Consider the following 18,971-nt stretch of genomic DNA (forward strand, 5'->3'; position numbering starts at 1 on the left):
AGCTCCACTAGCCTGCACTTGGCAGCCTCTCCTTGCTCTCACCCATTTTCCAAAGGTTCCTCCATGGCGTGGCCTCCCCTAAACTCTCCCTATCTCATCTGGCAGACTCACTCTGAGTCAGAATTTCTCCTCGTTCTGCTCAGGACTTCACTTACATACTTCAATTCCAACACTTTCACCACCTCCAGGACTCTATCTCCAACTTACAGGTCATTTCCACTTAATAGTTCACTTTTCCCCCATCTGGCACATATAGCTCCAAAACATAACAACTGGTCCCCAAACCAGCCCCACTGCCAACTTATGCTCTCACGAATAATCCCAAATCTTTCCATGTATTCAACTGGAAACTGCTATAGCGTCTTTTCCACCAAAACCCATATGGACAACCACTGAACCCTTTTCTCTTGCAGCAGGTCTCCAGGTATTTTCTTCTCTATTTCCAGTGCCTAGAACCCAATCAAAACCTTCAAGTCCCTTTCCCTTAAGTTGAGCCAGAAACCAGGAGTGATTATCATGACCCCAACCAAAACACCCCCAAGAGCTCTCTATTTCCTACCCAACAAACCTAACTTTTCAGCTGTACCATGTAGGCCAATTGACTAGTGGCTTCCCCCTAACAATGGGGCCGTACTCCTCTACTGTCTCCCAAACATATCTTGCATCTGGTCCCCTCTAACCAGGCCAGAACCTGTCAGGAATCCAGTCACTCCTCCACCCACCCACCTGACGTGAGCCACACTCTGTGGAGAACTGCTAATTCTCATAGATGAGAGGTTTAACTTAAAAGCATCCATTGGCACTGTGATTTTTACAGTATACTACAAGATACTGAAAAAGCTCAACTTTACCGACAGCAATAGCAGCTTTGGGGAATACAGTGAACTCAGGTCAGAAGAACTGAATGCTAATTCTGGTCCTGGTGCTACGTCTCTGAGGAACTTTGGACAAGCATTTCTAGTCTCAGTTTCTCCTGTGTAAAATAACACTACACCTCCCTGCCAACCTCATGGATTGTGGCAAGCATGAAAGAAATGAACATATTCAGTAATTCCCAAACAAAACACACATGTCCTCATGCATGTGTTACACAGGATTTGTCACAAAGCAGGACTGGGAACAGAGAACTTACTTTGTTTGCATAACCTCTATTTGTTCATTACACCAGTAAATACTCACTACTTCCCAAACATGGCCAATTCTATATACCAGAATACTTCTATTGATATTTGTCTTGTCTATAACAAACCTGGAGGAGATTGGTAGTTCGTGTTCTTCCATCTCCACCAGTTCAAATCTATATATAAGACAAAAACAGGAGCATAGCTCATGAGACAGCCTTTCCCCGCTTAGGAACTAGTGCTTTTCCATGTAATAGGCTTTCACTAATGAACTCCAAATGAATAAATGAAGTCCCCTGGCAAGCACTGCTAGAGGTACTAGAGATGGATATTCTGTTAAAGGTCACTCCTTTAAGGACATACAGAATTAGGTTGCTATACTGGAATAAGTAGGAAAGAGGACATATGTTTGTTACAGAAAATTCTACTCCTTTTTTCAAGGCAGCAAGAGATCTCCATTTAAACAAAATCTGACTATAGCAATGCAAGTCTTAACTTATATTAGAACTGACTAGATAATCACTTCTCTACTGTGTAAAGTCTCACCATTTCATCTCCACTTTAAAGGCACTCATTCTTTCTAAACTTGCCCTTTGGTTTCATGCCTCCTTTGTCTTTAATTGTGTTCTTGCCAGGCAGGAATACTGTCAGTCAACCTTTTCAGTGGTTATAAACAATTAAAAAAAAAAAAAAATCAAAGCTATAAAGGGATAAGGGGTTAAGAAACATAATTTTAAAATTCAGCATTTAGCATCCTTGAGCCTCTGATTAGTCTCAATTCATGTTACTACCAGAATGCTGCTTTAGCTATACAACTATTTTCCACCTTTATATTGGGTCACTAGAATTTCACCCAGCAGATGACTTAAGAGTTCTTGTCACTGAGAGTGATACATCTTGTATTTTATTATGTGAGCCACTCAAGGTAGGAAATGACTCAAAAGAGACCCATGCCAACCTCCCTTTTACAAAGGATGAAATTACAATGGAAAACTTGGTATTCCTACCAAAGACCTCCAGCACATTCAGGCAGGACTTCAACTTTTGTCAAAAAATATAACTTTCCTTATTTCCTAAATACACCAGACAACCCAATAATTTTCTTATTCATTCCAACTTTCATTCTCGTGAATACAGTTCTAGAATTTGTATGAAGTATAAACTATTTTCAATTACACCATGTAGGTATGGGGAAAAAAAGGAAACAAGTCTGACCCAACAAAGGAACATAAAGACAAGGATTTTTACATAAGCATAAAGGTGATTCATGCCTTAAAAATAAACCTACAAGTAATCCACACAATTATGTGCAAGGTTTAACATTTATTTTTCTAAATTCAGCTAATAAATGGAAACCATTTTGTAAATACCTAGGGAATAAATCCTGAGAAGGAAAAAGAACATTTAAAGGACAATATAAGCCTTCTTTCAAGTCAAATCTAGAATTTATAACCAAAATTTGTAGAATCCATCTCCATAGAACATGTATAAAGCAAAACAGATAAAAGCAAAACCCACTCATTCCTCATGTTTATTTATTTGGGCGTGTCTTTGCCCAATTTCCTCTCGCCCACTCATTCCTGCCATTTCATCTCCCATTAGATACATGATACACTTATAAACTGTATGCACAAATGAACTGCATTTCCCACTAATAAATGCAATGCAGTCTCCACTTTCTGTGCCAAAAATAATCAAATGAATATGGAGAAAGAAAAGGAGAGCTGGAGCTTCAGTTTTTGATGTGGGACACAGTTAAGTTGTGCTACTGGATCAGACGCTTCTTGGCTGAGGAGCATCTTCTCCAGTTGCTCTGAAAACGTTAATGTGTTAGCTGCTGCATATTTCAAGTTTAATCACCATTAAAGTCAAGCAAAAAAGTCCCCAGGTAAGGCAAGACATTCAGAAGGATACATACTCAGGCACTGCTAGTTCCTGGACACATGGATAGTATGTCGTGGCTGCACAGCTGGGAAAAACGCGTGCTTCTGAAGGCTCTGACCATGCCACACTGAGCCCAGCAAATTTAGGGACAAATGGTTTGACATCTGCTGACAACTTGATGCCCTGAGGAAAAAAAGGGGGTTTTGGCTACCTTCTGAGATCAACCAAGTGGGGGAAAAAAAATTAAAAAAGGGAGAGTCCCTCCCTTCTCGAAGCCCCAGAAATGCTAATGTTGTTGTCCAAATACTTCTGCCTAGCAAGGACAAGAATTTGTTTGCTAACAATTTCTCCGCACTTTTTCACTAGAAAAAAACAGTCTACCAAATATTAAAAATGAAGAATAAGGACAACCAATTAAAGTGAGAGTAAAAGTCAACCCAGACTGTATAGTTAGAACCACAAGTGACAACGTTTCCTTAGCTTTAACGTAGAATATGGTAGTTTACCTCTCTCAGCTGAGTTAGGGACAATCAAACTGTCAAACTTAACTGTAGCGCTCAAAACACACTGCGGAAGTTTATTTCTATTAGATTTCCCAAAGAACTTAAAACTGTTGCTTTTCACTCAGCGAAGCACTAAAAGTTGTTTTGTTGAAACGCAAAAGTAAGCGTTGCTAGAAAATCTTTCTATCGCCATGAGCCCTTGGAATACGAATACAAAAAAATTTGTTTGGCTTTTATTCTTTCAGTTTTTACATCTGTATTGAGAGATTTACTTCCACTAACAACTTATAATCATGGTTTTTAATTTGTGTGAAAGCCAATTTATGCGATTACCAGGGCTCCTTCTAGAGGTACTCTGAGCACGTCGAGCAGACTTCCGCTTCAGAAAACGTTACTAACAAGCTGCTTTAAACACTCGGCTCCCAATCAGCAGTGCGGTGAGCCGGCACGGTAGCGCAACCCCTCCGCAGCCTCGGGACGAGAGGCGGTTTCCCGTCGACAGCGTCCTTTCTCACCGCGTTTAACGGCGGGCCGTGTGGACGCGCCCGGGGGCTGGGGACCGCGGCCGCCCACCCCGACGCCCCCGGGCCTGTGCCCAACAAGCCTCCGGGCCACGCTAACCCAGCTCCTACCCCGTCCGCGCAAGACCATCATTTTGGGGCGCCCAGGGCCGCCATCCTCACCTCTCCCGCGGGCTCCCGCGGTCCCTCCGACGCCATGGCGGGTGGCTAGGAAGAGGCCTGGCCAGGTAGGCCAGTAGCCCGACGGCAGGCGGAACGGAAGCGCGACGCTCCTCCTCCCCGCTTTTCCACCTTTGGAGCGAACTCCAGGAACTGCGTCACAAAAACGCGCCCCGGCCCCGCCCTGCTTCCGGCCGGAAGTGTGCGCGGTGACAGTTTTGGGCCTGCGCGAGGTTCCCGGTGGGGTGACCCTCTGGGCCGCCAAAGCCCAGCGCGTGTCGAGTGTGGAGTTACAAGAAACTGTCTCCGCAAAGACAGCGGACAACCCCCGGTCGGCCAGGCCTGGACGAGGGGACGGTGCACAGGGTGGCGGGCACCTGGAGCGGGGAAGCTGGGGACTTAAGGGAACCGCATACCCTGTACTCCTACGAAGGGAGAAAGCCAACAAGATTGGGCGTCTTAAATTTCCAGGAACCTAAAGCAGTTTGGAAGTAACCGCGGAAAAGAATTTCAAAACTGCTCAGTTCAACAGACAGCTATTGACCACTAGGGAATGTGCTGGGAAAGGTAGAGATGGAAAAGTAGGGTGGAAGTAAGCAGTCTCCAGGGCAGGAGACTTTAGGTAGAATGGGAAGTGGGAGACAAGGAGTGAGGAAGTGGGGAGGGAGGGACGGTGCAGAGTCAAGAATTCTTGCTTACTTGGTGAAGAGTGCAAGCTGTTTGATAGCGGTTAATTAGGTTGAAAATCTTAAACTGGAGGCTGATTGTAGGTTTCCTCTGTTGAGTGACTACCAGGTATTTCAAGCAGTAAATGCAGGCAGCTCCAGCTCATCTCCTGGTGTCCTTCTGTGCAGATCCCACAGGGCGATTAAACATACTTAGACACACCCAAACCTCCAGAGTGGGGAGAGGTTGAGCATTATAGTATACTGGTCTGTACTAAATACAATAGTTTACTTTAACGATTCTGGCATCCTTCTGTTGTCCTAACCTGGGACCTCTCGCCAATGGGTGGGTCCCTGGGGATGAAATAAGTTCTAGGCTCCTGCCCATCACCACCTTCAGTGTTTATTTTGCTCATTGTGTAAAGGCACCACCCTTTTCTAAAGAGAGGGGCATAGAGGACTACCACACTGGGGTCTGGGATCTTATGCTTACTGGCAGCTCATCTAAAAGTTTTCTCCAGCATAAAGCAATGAAGATAAAAAGCCTCTGTTTGCATTCACTCTAAAATATTTTCCTAGCAGCTAAAAAAGCAATTTAACAGACAAAATGCACACTGAAAGAAGGGTGCTTTTTACAGTGCTTTCAAAGTTTTTAAAATGCTGATATTTTATAGAAAACTGTATCCCCATTTGGCACATGGAAAAGAGAAATGGGGTTAAATGGTTTCTCCCAAGGTAACTAGGTGTGGCAGTATTTACATAAGTGGAGGTAGCCCAGAGTATTAAGTTGGGTTTCTTTTTGTTCAGTTGGAGATTCTAGACAATTCTTTAGGAATTAAATTAATGACAGAGCTATAAAATCTACCTTGGCTCTATTAAACTTATCCCTAGTTCTTAGTTCTTCATAAGTGAATTTAAATGGTACCCCCTTAGGATTTCCCTGGTGGCGCAGTGGTTGGGAATCTGCCTGACAATGCAGGGGACACGGGTTCGATACCTGGTCCGGGAAGATTCCACATACCACGGAGCAGCTAAGCCCGTGCGCCACAACTACTGAGCCTGCGCTCTAGAGCCCGTGTGCCGCAACTACTGAGCCCATGTGCTGCAACTACTGAAGCCTGCACGCCTAGAGCCCATGTTGCATAACAAGAAGCCACTGCAATGAGAAGCCCGCATAATGAAACAAAGAGTAGCCCCACCTGCCGCAACTAGAGCAAGCCCATGCACAGTAACAAAGACCCAACACAGCCAAAAATTTAAAATAAATAAATTAAAAAATGGTACCCTCAATCACACCAAGCTAATGGGTTTAAACCCACCTAACATTTTATTTCTATAAAGTGAATTTATTTCCTCAGGACTAAAATTATAAAACTGAAATCATCCAACATCCTCAATAGTCACAAATTAACCTTAAGAAAACAAACCTCAGTAACTTCAAACAGTGATAAATGCAACATACAAACTTTATTTAACAAAAGTAACAGGTAAAGTCAAACAGGCACTTACATTAAAAGAAAAACTGACTAGAAATTTTAAACACCTTACAGTAACCTACTTGCAGTTGCACTTAACTGAGCTTTGTTGCTGTGAAGAATACAGCTCATGCACAGGAATGGATGAACACTTTGTACATTTTTCAAGTATTCACTGAATACTACCTTATATACACATATACATTAAATTTGAAAAAGATTTAATTGATGATCCCCAGATATACTTCATTTTTGTTGATCTTTTGGTAGAGGTCGTCTAAAGAGAAGAATGTGTGGTTCTGTAGAAAGAAAATGTTTTATATTATTTTAATATTATATGGTTAATTTTCATTCATTCAACATAAATTCAAAGAGTTCTCAGTTGAACCAAAATAAAGTAAAATAAATCTATGGTCAATTAATGTTACTTATTGAGGTATCTGAAATAAATTTTGCTCCATGTCACTGTAAACAGTAAACAGAAGAAAACAACCTAACAATGTTCCCCCAGTTTTTACACACCCTGGAGAAAAGGGCTGTTAAGTAAAGATGCAATTTGAGAAGGAGAATGGTTTCTATCTTTAGAATCTCAATTCCAGTGAAAAGAAAAAGGTCTTCTCTTCTTTGGAAAAGACACTTAACACCTCATTCAAAATATGCAGGTCCTAGGGGCCCATCCCTGTAGATTCTGTTTCGGCAGGTGGAGGACTGACTATGAACCTACAGGTAAGGTCCTCAGCTGCATTGTATTATCTGGAGAAACACCTTTTTAATATAATTATATGCTCCAATCCCAAGAAAGTTACAAGTCTTAGAGTTTTTGCTGCTGCTGCTGCTTTTAACAAAAGCAGAAAGCAAGATAGCTTTAGTTTCACCTAATTCAGCTTCTAAGACTTAAAATTTTGTTCAAAGCAGTTTAAGTCCTTTAGTTAGATTTACTGATAACCCAAAAACACAGTTTAACACCACAAAGTTTCTTAGTCTGGTTTACTAATAGTTACTAACAGTAATCTGGAAAACTCTCTGGTAAATACCACGTAATAGCATAAGCACTCAAGTATAACACAGGCAGCACATTTGAGTTCACTAGCTATGCTATCTCATTTCATCTTAATGTGGTAGATACTAATTGTCTAAAGGAAAAAACAAATCACTTCAAATTGCATCAATTTCTATACACAGAACTTCAGGACACTCAGTTGTCTTACATTAAGTTCTTGGTTTTCAAAGAGGAGATACCAGAATTCTAAATATATTTATGGCAAAATACTTCAAGATACTACTAGCAATGACACGCATTTTAAAATAAAACAGAATATCCTTTTCTTTTTTCTTAACTAAATAGTTTATTTTTGCAGTTTAGAAGAATGCATTATTTTCACTCATGGTATTTTATTTACTATAAAATTGGAACCCTCTCTAGGGAGGTATCAGTCATTCAAAAATAGTCAAGCTTATCAGAGTTACTTTGGGATACCTCTGAAACGTCAATATTACTAAAAAAATTTTAACAACCACTACTGTTTTAATTCAGTTAGTGCTTCCCTAATAGCAAAACTTACCTGGCTCATGAATCATGTAATGAACCCAGCCTAGACTCTGTTGGACACCAAGTCTCCTCCACTCCTCTTCAGACATCAGATGGGTTTTGGGTACTTGTTTGGAAAGTTCTCTGGGTAACATGACATGCCTGTTAAAAAATACAGCGAAATATTAGTGCTCTAAGTGACTATGCCTTTCCTACAATTATGGTCACTTTATACATGCATCTTTAGGATACTTAAAATTTGAGTTCTTTGCCCTTAAAGTTCTTTAAAGCAACCCTGTTACATTACCATTAGCATCAATCTTAAAGACTACTCTCTACTACCTTTAATTCTGATCTTGATGGCCTGTGTTCAAATTAGAGATTAGAATATGCAGTCCAAAAGTAGAAGGCATTTTATTTATGATTAACTTTTTTCCCTAATAGAGACTGCTTGCTAATTGTCTCAATCTTCTTCAGGAATAGAACCTCAAAAACTAAGTGGGACACATGGTTATACAAGACATCCCAGCCTCCCCTGCAGCTACCTCTGGTCACATGTGACTAAATCCTGCCCAACGGGATATAAGCAGAATTTATGCAACTTATGGAAAGTATCCTTGAAAGAAAAGAACATGCCCAATTCTCTTTTTTCTCCTTCCTGTTAGTTATGAAGCAGATTGATATGATCAGGGAGCTAGAGAAACCATCTAAGACCACAGAAGTGATTATAAATTAAGAATGGTCCCTGATTTTAAGAAGTGTCATACTAGCCCCAGGTAGCAGGGCTGGGGGAATCTAGCTTGTTACAGTTAATTTGGGTTTCCTATTACTCTATAGATCTGTAGTAGACACAAGTCCTTGTACATAACTCCAGAAGTTGCTTTATACTTTGTTCGAAATTAAAAGCAAAGAACACTAAATGCACATATACACGTACCCGCTACCTAAAACAGACATTCAGTTTTCCAATAAGTTACTGGCCTATATCCAAAACTTTAATCAATTTTTAAAGAAGGCATGCAATATTCTTCAATGTCAAACCATTAAGAATAGGTACAATTGGAGATTTGAAAAATTCTTAGAAAACAAATATGCACCCCCACCGACTTCTTATTTAATTACAATTGAAAGGATCTTTATAAAAATCAAAATTCCCAGGCTCATTTTTAATCACTTCCAGGAGCAGTAGTTTTATACCGTCATCCATTACCACCAACCAAATTTTTTGACTAGTATTAGATATATGCCTGTGAATTTGTTGGCTGGGGTAAGAAAGGAGCAGTCAGGTCACAGGAAAACTGAACCCATACCCATAATAAGCACTAAACTGTCACCAACTTAAGTTCTAGTCTGTGAGTGGTTGGTTAAGTACCAATTTCCTATAATTTGCATAACAAAATCAAGCCTTAGAACTGTTGTGTTATGTTGCTTGCTGGCCACAAGGCCACCAAGTCAAATTATGCTTACTATCATAGTTGGTAAAAATTTTACCAATTACAGTGAACTACATGATGATTCTTAGCAATACTTACCAGCTAGCTCATTGACTCTTGAAATACTGCTTTAACATCTACTTTTAAGGCTCTGCAAATAGCCTGTTACCTTATTTCTATCCTCTACATAATTGTTGATTAGTCTCAAGAGAAATGTAAAATGCAAACTAGCTTTTGTACTCATATTATGTATGCCGTACAAAATGTTCCAATTTATGTCTAGATATAAGTCATATACCCTACCTTCTCCATAAACCATGGAGACAGGCTAACTTCATCAGGATTTGATTACGAGGGAAAAATGTATAAGTAGCTTCAAACTCAGATGGGAAGTCTACCTGTATTTTTTTCTGCATGGATATAACTCCTCTATGTATTTCTAACTACATGTAAGGAGAACTGTTTCCAAAAATCTAACATTTCAGTACCAAGGGCTTATCATGGAGGGTGAAGAGGGGGTTAAAAAAAGTCCACAGCAGTACAAACAACAAAGGAGCTACTAAGATAACACTGCAAGATACAATTAAATTTCCCTTCTCTGGACGTTACTGTCCTGTTTGATAACGGCAAGTGGCTTGGTCAAGAAAGACCAGGTTTCATTAATATTGGATTAGATATTAATTAGATTAATACTGGATTAGATAGTAATTAGATTAAAACTGGATTAGAATATATCATTTCAGATATGACAGGATTTTCTTCTATTCATTACTACACATAAACCACTTAGTCTATTAGGCTAAAATCTTGATAGCATAGACTAGTTTACTTCGTGCTCATCAATGATTATGCTAGTATACTGAAACTAGAAAATGTAACTACTGCCAGGAAAAGTCCTGAAAAGTACTACTCGGAGCCAGACATGTTTCACAATTAATATTTTCCCAGATTTTTAGAAAGATTGTGGTTTTACATTCTGTCCATTATTGGATAACCCCTGCTGGGCAATGCAGGTATTACTAACCTGCAAAGCTGCCCAGAGAAATCCTCCGTTTTTCTCCAGGGAAAGATTTACAAGATACTAAGAAAGAATTACAAGATACTAAGGGGAGGGGAAAAAAGAGGCCACCCACTGTTATATCCTTTCTAACTCAAATAACATTCTTGGAAATCTAACGTAAAAGGATAGGAGGCAGAAAATAAGGTCACTATTTGGCCCCTCCTACAAGTTGGTAGTTTCCCAGAATGCAGCGTCCTAGTCACCACCCAGGAGAACTGGGTGGCGCTGGTCTTTGAAGCCACACCCCAGCTAAGACTCCTGCATATATTAAAGCTAATGTTAAGTGTTTCTTCCCTCACACAATCCAATTTGCTAATCTTACACATTTAGCAACTATGTTCTAGTGCATCACATAATGATGCAGAAACCAGAAATCCCTCAAAGCCAAAAATTTTGCCGATACACACTAGCAGAAAAAAATGCCCCAAATCCATTCGAGTTCTCAATTTTGTCTCAAAAGGAAGCCCCTTTAATAATAACCCAAGAGGATTAACACGCACCAGCCTCTGCCGAAGTCGCCATACTCAAGACACATTTCGAATCCCAAGGAAGCTCATTTTAGGGGGACTCCCCTACAAGCTACTTTTTAGGGCCATTAACTTCAAATGAGAGAAAAAGAGAAGTGTTTCTCTGGCGACGTTACCTGAGCAAAATTACCCTTCCGACAGCCCTTCGCCCGCTGTGACTGGGAGGGGGACGTTTGCCTAAATGCGAACTAGGCCTAAGTTCTTAGGAACCGCTGCGATTCAGGCTCTCGGCGTTGCACTTCAGCTACGCCAGGTCCGCTCAGGCCCTCGGCCCCTTCCCCTTAAGGTAGCAATTCTGCACCAGAAGCGGCCCCATCCTCGCCCCAGCCTCGTCCTCTTCACAGACAGGAACAAAGGGCGGAAACCATCCGGGCCGGCCCTCCAGGCGAGGAGAAGCGCAAGCTCCCGCCCGGGCGACCCGACCCCGACACAACCGCGACTCCCGGCAGGCCCCCGGGCTCGACCCTGACCCTACCGCCGGCCCCCGGCCCCGAGTTCCGACCCCAACCTCAGCCCGACGCACTTCCACCCCGATTCCCGGTCCTGGCCCCTGGTACCCGGCCCAAGTTCCAGCTCAGGCTTGGCCGGGGCCGCGGCTGAGTTAGGCCGTCCGGTCCGCTCACCGGTACTCGTAGTGCTCATCGAAGTACTTGTCCGAGTAGTAGATCTGCTTATGGGCCATCCTGCGGGAGGGCGGTGGGCAGCAAGGGACTGGAGCGACGAGGCGCGAAGAACGGGCGCAGGCGACCGACACGCCCTCGCCAACTGAAGGCAACGACTCGACTGAGACCAACCGACCGTAAGCCAAACGAGTCCGGTTTGAATCCGACAGCCTGCCGCTGATTGGACGACAGTGTTGACCAATCACCTTCCACGCACTCTGCGGATACGCCGGGACCGGCTCCCAGCCTATCGTCGCCGCCCCTCCGCGGCGTTCGCACCCAGATCAGCCAATCAAAGGCCTGTTGCGAGGTCGGCCTAGGAAAGAAGTGGATGATTGGCGTGGCGTGAGGGCGGGGATCTCCCTGACGAAAAGGGGAGCGGCCAGGGAAGGGCGGAGCCGGGACGTTAAGGGCCGTAGAGCGCGTGCGCAGGGGTTTAGAAAGTTCCAGGTCCGCGGAGCCGTTGGGGCAGCGAGCCTGCGGGAGGGGTAAGGTATCGCGGGGTTTGGCGAGGGCGGGGGGTGGGGGCTGCCCGACGAACGGCACTCTGTGCGCAGGCGCACCTTCCCCAGACCCGTCTCCGCGTCTTAAGTCAGTGGGAGGTGAGAAAAGCCAGCCCGTGATCCTAGACTGTGGGAAACCCAGACGTGGGAAGCGTGAGGGGAGGAGTATCACCGCGGGCGCCCAAGGCCGGTTTGTGGGAGTAAGGACGGGGCGAAGCAGAAGTTGTGCCCAGACATGAGGAAGACGTCCAGATGTCTCACCGCGGCGATGCGCGCCGCCAGGATGAGTGGGACGTTCCGGAGCTTCGCCACGGAGTGCTGCGTAGATGGCGGTGGGGCCATGGCCCAGAGACCTATGTTAGGTGAAAACTGTCTTCCCATACCGTTTGCGCACTCCGACAACTCTGTAGATGTGCGTGTGTGCGTGTATATGGGAAAATAAAAAGATTACTAAAATAATGATGTTTAGTAGAGGACAATGGGATTAAAAGTGGTTAGCAAAAATTCCTTTGGGGGCTTCCTTGGTGGCGCAGTGGTTGAGAGTCCGCCTGCCGATGCAGGGCACACGGGTTCGTGTCCCGGTCCGGGAAGATCCCACGTGCCGTGGAGCGGCTGGGCCCGTGAGCCATGGCCGCTGAGCCTGCGCGTCCGGAGCGTGTGCTCCGCAATGGGAGAGGCCACAACAGTGAGAGGCCCGTCTATCGCAAAAAAAAAATCCTTTGGCTTCTTAGCATTGAATCCTAGTTTAAAATACAGGTACGTGTAGGGAATTCCCTGGCGGTTCAGTGGTTAGAACTGGGCACTTTCACTGCCGTGTACGTGGGTTTGATCCCTGGTCAGGGAACTAAGATCCGGCATGACTCAGCCAAAAAAAGGAAAGATGTGAATAGCCCGTTAAGGGTGAGGAAGTCACTAACTTTTTGGTGGAACCTGGGAAAGGAAAGCTTACTAAGAGGTATATTTTTACAGAGACCATTGTGGAAAATCTCAAACACAGAAAAGTAGAATAGTAATATAATCACCTTCCAGGTACCAGTTGCTCAGCTTCAGCCATTAACGTTTGGCCCATCTTGTTTCATCTATTCCCCCTTTTTCCTAGATTTTTTTTTTTTTTCCTTTGAGGTACGCGGGCCTCTCACTGCTGTGGCGTCTCCCGTTGCGGAGCACAGGCTCCGGACGCGCAGGCTTAGCGGCCATGGCTCACGGGCCCAGCCGCTCCACGGCACGTGGGATCTTCCCGGACGGGGGCACGAACCCGTGTCCCCTGCATCGGCAGGCGGACTCTCAACCACTGCGCCACCAGGGAAGCCCTCCTAGAATATTTTTAAAGAGATCCCAAATATAATGTTATTTCACTCTGAGATAATACTTCTGTGTATGTCTCTGTACACGGTATACAATCTCAGGAAAAATTTTAAAAATACTTAGCGCCGTGTCATTACTACACTTAGATTCCTCGTTAGTCTCTGTTAGTTGTTTTCTATTTGGTCTCTCCGTCTTTCCTTCATCTGCTTCCCCTTGCTTGTCTTCCTCTACTGGCTCAAGAAGCCAGAGAAAGACTGAAGAGTCCTATATCAATTAACTTACAGCAGTAATTAAAAGTCCAACTCTGGTAGTGGCAGCATAACTTTGTGAATAGGAAAAAACAACTGTATACGTAAGGGTGAACCGTATGTACGGTATATGAATATTTCAATTAAAAACATAAAAATAAAGCTCTAGCCCCAAATGGCTTTACAGAAAAGTTTTACCAAGAGTTTATTTCTTAATTATAAACTCTTCTAGAGCAGAAGTTTATTCTATTAGGCAAGAATAATGTTGATTCAAAAAAACAACATGAGAAAGGAAAGTACCTGTACCTTCCACTCAAATAGATACATGTAAAAATCCTAAATAAAATGCTGGCCAACTGAATCCAATTGTGTTTTTTAAAAGGGTGATATATTATCTTCAAATGCAAGGATAGTTTAATATTAGAAAATCTGTTAATGTAATTCACCACATTAACAGTGGAAGTGAGAAAAAAATCCTCTCAATGGAAGCAGAAGAAAACATTTCCTAACATTCACCACTCTTTTATAATACAAACTGTAAACCCACCACTCACCAGTGATAACACTTAGTAATTAGGAGTAGGAGGAAACTTTGTTAACCTTGTAAAGGTATCTATAAAAAACAATATCATTCTCATGAGGGAACATTGGGAACATTCTCTTTAAAATGTTCTATTATCTCCAATTATATTGAACAATGTACAGAAGTCTGCCGTCACAATTAAGAGAAGTTTAAGGCAAATTATTTGGAAAGAGAAATAAAACTATCATTTGCAACTGATGTAATTATATGTCTAAGATTCATATCCAAAGTCTGTTGCATTCCTATATAGCAGAAACAACTAGAAAACCTATTCAAAAAGAAAGTATTAGCATCAAATTCACCTACCTAGGAATAAGCCTAACAAAGGATATACAAAGTGCTGATATGCAAAATTATGAAATTTTGAGAGACAAAAATGAAGACTTGAATAAATGGACAAATATACTATGTTCATGCTTAGGAAGACTCAATATGGTCAAGATATAAATTATCTCCAAATTGATTGTCAAGTCAATCTAATTCCATAAAAATACCACATTCAAAGGACTTATTTGACTATAATATGGATGAGAAAAGGGCCAAGAATAGCAAAGACACTTTAATGGATTCTAGTAGATCGTGATTTATTAAGAACCTATAGTAATTAAGACAGTGTAGCAGTGGCTTATAAAAATTAAGATACCTTGATAGACAAACTGACTTTGGGATGTAATAACCAGCCCAGTATAATGTTCACTGCAGTTTTGTTGAAGTTCTAGCTACTCTGTCATTTTGAGGTTGTGTGTACTCTTTTCATTACTAATTTGCTAAATTTTTATCATAAATACACATTGTAGTTCACCACATACTTTAAAAGATTTTCTATTTTACATTTGATTATTTTTTTGGAATTATGACTATAAGTTATAAATATCATAAGAGATTAAAGGATATTAGTAATTGCAGTCTTAAGGAAAGGTCAAATAGCAATATTATTGAAAACTAAATAGTTGAAATAAAATATTCAGTAGGTAAACTGAAAGTATTGTGGATACTAATGAAGAACAAATCAGTGAACTAGAACACAGGGCTGAGTAACAGTCGCAGAAACCATCAGTTAGGGGTAGAGATGGAAAACATGAAGTAAAAAGACCTGGAGGCTAAAGGGAGAAGTGATAACATTCGCTACAAGAGTCCCATTTGATACAAGGGAGAGAATAAACAGGAGAAGAAATACTATACAAATATAATGGCTGTGAATTTCCCAATTTTAAGTAAAGATAAAAAAGACTTCAGATTGAAAGGGCTTATAGAGTGCCAGCGAGAGATTATAGTGCAATTTAAGAACGTCAAAGAGAAAGGAAAGTTCTAAAAGCTTCCAGGGAGAAGTTGCCAATCACACCTACAAAGCAACAAGAATAGACAATAACAATCTCAAAAGCAACACTGGATTCAAGAAGAAAATGTATTACTGTTCACAAAGTGTTGAAAGAAGGAGTAGAATAGATTCAAGACAATTTAAAATATATTGGAAATAAAGCAAAGTAACTTTGTACATTTATTGTCTAAAAAAGCAAAGTCTGAATTTACCTAATCATATTGTTACTATTCTTATTGAAATATTTTGTCACTTTTTCATAGGTGAAAAACTGGGTTCTGCTTAAGATTTTTGTCATTTATTACTATGGAATCTTTTAAAGGTTGCCAAAGGATGTGAATGGATGGAGAGAATAAACTGTGAAGGAAAACAGCTTTTAAGAGCAACGTTTCTCAAATTAGGTTCCACAGATGGGAAAGATCCTCAAGTTCCCTGCCAGACTGTTTAAACTTTGCGTTTTAAGTCCATGGACAAATTAATTCTACATCATCTATACGACTTCTTAATTTCAGAGCCCAAGCATGTTTTTTGTTCCTGTTAGTCTTCCTTTAATTGTGTGGACCAATGAGAAACTAACAGAGTTAGAATATGTCAAAGGAAAACAAAAGGTACACTATAGAAAAGTTTTTGCAGTTGTTAGAATAAAGTAATAAAGGATTTGTCTTTTGTTCCTGATCACAAATTCCTAAATGGTTGGGGCCGGTGCGGGGCTGGGGGAGGCTCCCCTTACCAACACCACCAAGCATTTCTCTGACACCAGCTGGATATTCTGCAATTCAGCTCAGTGCTGACACTATCTACCTGGAGATAGCCACAGGTTAAGGCTCAGTCGTACAAGACTGCCCCCGGCCCCACCACACACATAACTTCAGACACCAGTCTCAAGCCCAGTTTTGTTACCTGTGCTTCTGATCGACCGAATACAAACTGGAGGTTCCTACGACCACCTGCAACTCAGGATGCCAATTGCAAGTCCAGATTGTCACCTGAACTTCTGACCAACCAGCTATGGATCAGAGGTTCCCACAACTCCCTCCTCAGGTTTAATTAATTTGCTAGAGTGGCTCACAGAACTCAGAGAAACATCTTACTTCCTAGATTACTGGTTAATTATAAAAGGATTCAACTCAGGAGCATCCAGATGCAAGAGATGCACAGGGCAAGGCATGGGGAAAGGGGACAGAGCTTCCATGCCCTCCCTGAGCTCTCACCAAGCGTCCACACGTTCACCAACCAGAAGCTCTCCAAACCCCGTCTTTTTTCTCTTTTGGGTTTTCATGGAGACCTCCTTACACAGGCCTGATTGACTAAATCATTGGCCATTGGTGACTGATTCAGCCTCCAGCCCCTCTCCCCTCTCCGGAGGTCAGGAGGTGGGACTGAAATTTCCAACACTCCGGTGTTTGGTTACACTGGTAGCCAGCCCCCATTCTTTTTTTTTTTTTTTTTTTTTTGCGGTACGTGGGCCTCTCCCCGCTGTGGCCTCTCCCGTTGCGGAGCACAGGCTCCGGAGGCTCCGGACGCGCAGGCTCAGTGGCCATGCCTCACGGGCGCAGCCGCTCCGCGGCGTGTGGGATCTTCCCGTACCGGGGCACGAACCCGTGTCCCCTGCATTGGTAGGCGGACTCTCAACCACTGAGCCACCAGGGAAGCCCCAGCCCCCATTCTTATGTGCATTCCGAAAGTCACCTCATTAACATAGGAGGACACCTTTATTGCTCTCTGGTCTTTGTAAATTACTAGCATTTTAGGAGCTCTGTGCCAGAAACAGGGTCAAAGACCAAATAAGTATTGCTTTTATAAATCACAATATCACAATATGAAGTATCAAAAAGCCCAATAGGATTGGTAAGTCATGCTGGCCTCAAAAAAAAAAAACCATCTTTAAGACTATCATAGTGTGTTGACGGTGATGATTGGTTTCAGCAAAACATCTATCACATTAAAGTCAATTTAATTTGTATTTAAACTGAAGTTAGTTTATCTTGTATTTGACATTTTGATGTTTTGTTTAAAAGGTATAAGCCGTATTCTATTTTTGTATATTTAGGTATATAACGTTATAATAAAGATATGTGGGTTTTTTCCCCTAGTATAATGGATATAAAGTTTACACTGGTGATTGATTGGAGAGATTTACTTCCCTTCAAAAGTGATCTGTACCCTTCTTAACGTTTGAAAATCTCTACTAGAATGTGGGGATATCTCCCTCTGGTCGGCTGTGAGCCACAGCTTCTGGGATGCCCTTCACCTCGTGGTCTTGATGCTGAAAACTCAACCTCTGTGCACTGGTGCTGAATCAAATCTCAGAGATGGAGTTTGGGGTGAAGTGAAAAAGAATACCTGCATTGCTTTGCCAGGCAAAGGGGGACACAGCAGGCTTGTGCCCTGAAAAACTGTATGTCCCAACCTGGGAAGATTAGTGAGGAGTTTTATAGCAATGGCTCAAGGGCAGCGTTGCTGATAAGGATCAGGGTGTGTGCAGAGCCTGCACTCCTTTAATCTGGCCTCAGGTGGTTTCCTCCCTTGTCTCTGCATCCCCTCCCTTCCCTGATTAGCAACTGTTCTAATCTGTCCTTTGGGACTCAGGGAAGGTAGTGGAGGTTGGAGTCTATTCCCTACAAATAAGAAATGGGGAAACAGAAAGGCTTCCGTGCCTGGGAGCCCCATAGGGTCCTGCTCATTTCAGTCTCTGTGGGAAGAGCCTCCTGGAGCTCGGCTGTGTGCAGACTACTATGCTGTGTGCACAGGCACTAGCTGCATCCTGTGTTACCTCCTGCAAATCTTCCCTCAAGACAGAAAAATTTCACATAAAGTCCTAACAATCAGAGAGTTTTAGAAGAATGCAAACACTTGAGGGCTGAGGAGTCATCTCAGTTAAATAGATTTTCCTACTAGTTCCCAGCTGAAACATTGCACAGTTGGAAGCAGGTTTTGATTCCGAGGAGGGGAGAAGGAGGGAATAAATTATTTTAACCTGGAGAGGAGGGGAAACTGCCCCAGGTAAACTTCATGGAGAAAGTGATTGCTGCTTCCAGAGGGAGGGATGGAGATTTGCCAAACAGGAAGAATATTCTGGACCAACGTTCCCCTCAGAAAATACAAAAAGAACTAATAATCCTGGGACCATGAACAACAGACCTCACTCATGGTACTGTGAAGGCCTTTAAAAGGAGGAGGGGGAGGACAGGGGTAATTGTTCATTTATCTGCGCTTTGCAAGGTGCTGGGCAGTGCAGAGAGCTGTAGAGCTTTGCCTCTGGGAATCCATGACCTGGATGCAGTGATGTCCCCATTTCTGAATCTGTTAAATATTCCAGGAAGTCATTTTGGTATGCCAAGTCATATGCAGAAAGTTTTTCTTTATCTTGTTCTGATAGTTTGGTAAAATGTGTGACAATTTTCCACAGGAGTTACTTACTAATTACAAAGGGGAAAATCCTACTTACAAAGAGGAGAAACTGGACACCTTAACCA

General features: G+C 42.4%; 2 protein-coding genes and 1 long non-coding RNA gene across 17 annotated transcripts in view; 1 reads left to right on the forward strand and 2 right to left on the reverse strand.

Moving 5' to 3' along the window:
- The window catches only part of SECISBP2 (SECIS binding protein 2), a 39,581-nt gene extending 35,239 nt beyond the window's left edge, over window positions 1–4,342 (reverse strand). For 5 of the 15 annotated variants that reach the window (XM_033857745.2, XM_019936259.3, XM_019936258.3 and 2 more), the window contains exons 1-3: window positions 4,192–4,341; window positions 3,040–3,188; window positions 1,250–1,297 (exon numbers count right to left, since the gene is read on the reverse strand). In XM_033857745.2, the coding sequence (XP_033713636.1) occupies window positions 1,250–1,297; window positions 3,040–3,188; window positions 4,192–4,227 (233 nt within the window). In that variant the 5' untranslated portion in view covers window positions 4,228–4,341. Of the gene's footprint in view, window positions 1–1,249; window positions 1,298–1,667; window positions 1,784–3,039; window positions 3,189–4,191 lie in introns of those variants that run through there. The other 10 variants (XM_073805887.1, XM_073805886.1, XM_073805885.1 and 7 more) reach the window with 5 other exon arrangements.
- Window positions 4,343–6,301: 1,959 nt separating this feature from the next.
- CKS2 (CDC28 protein kinase regulatory subunit 2) lies at window positions 6,302–11,657 on the reverse strand. The gene is made up of 3 exons (XM_019936252.3): window positions 11,500–11,657; window positions 7,891–8,018; window positions 6,302–6,627 (listed from the first exon to the last, which is right to left on the reverse strand). Exons 1-3 carry the CDS (start codon window positions 11,556–11,558, stop codon window positions 6,575–6,577), a joined length of 240 nt encoding a protein of 79 aa, XP_019791811.1. The 5' UTR covers window positions 11,559–11,657; the 3' UTR covers window positions 6,302–6,574.
- Window positions 11,658–12,003: 346 nt separating this feature from the next.
- On the forward strand, window positions 12,004–16,154 carry LOC109550168 (uncharacterized). The gene is made up of 2 exons (XR_002176571.2): window positions 12,004–12,403; window positions 15,759–16,154. It is a non-coding gene; the product is annotated as an uncharacterized lncRNA (long non-coding RNA).
- The last annotated feature ends 2,817 nt before the right edge of the window (window positions 16,155–18,971 follow it).

Source organism: Tursiops truncatus, chromosome 6 (assembly GCF_011762595.2).
Source record: "Tursiops truncatus isolate mTurTru1 chromosome 6, mTurTru1.mat.Y, whole genome shotgun sequence".
NCBI lineage: Eukaryota > Metazoa > Chordata > Mammalia > Artiodactyla > Delphinidae > Tursiops > Tursiops truncatus.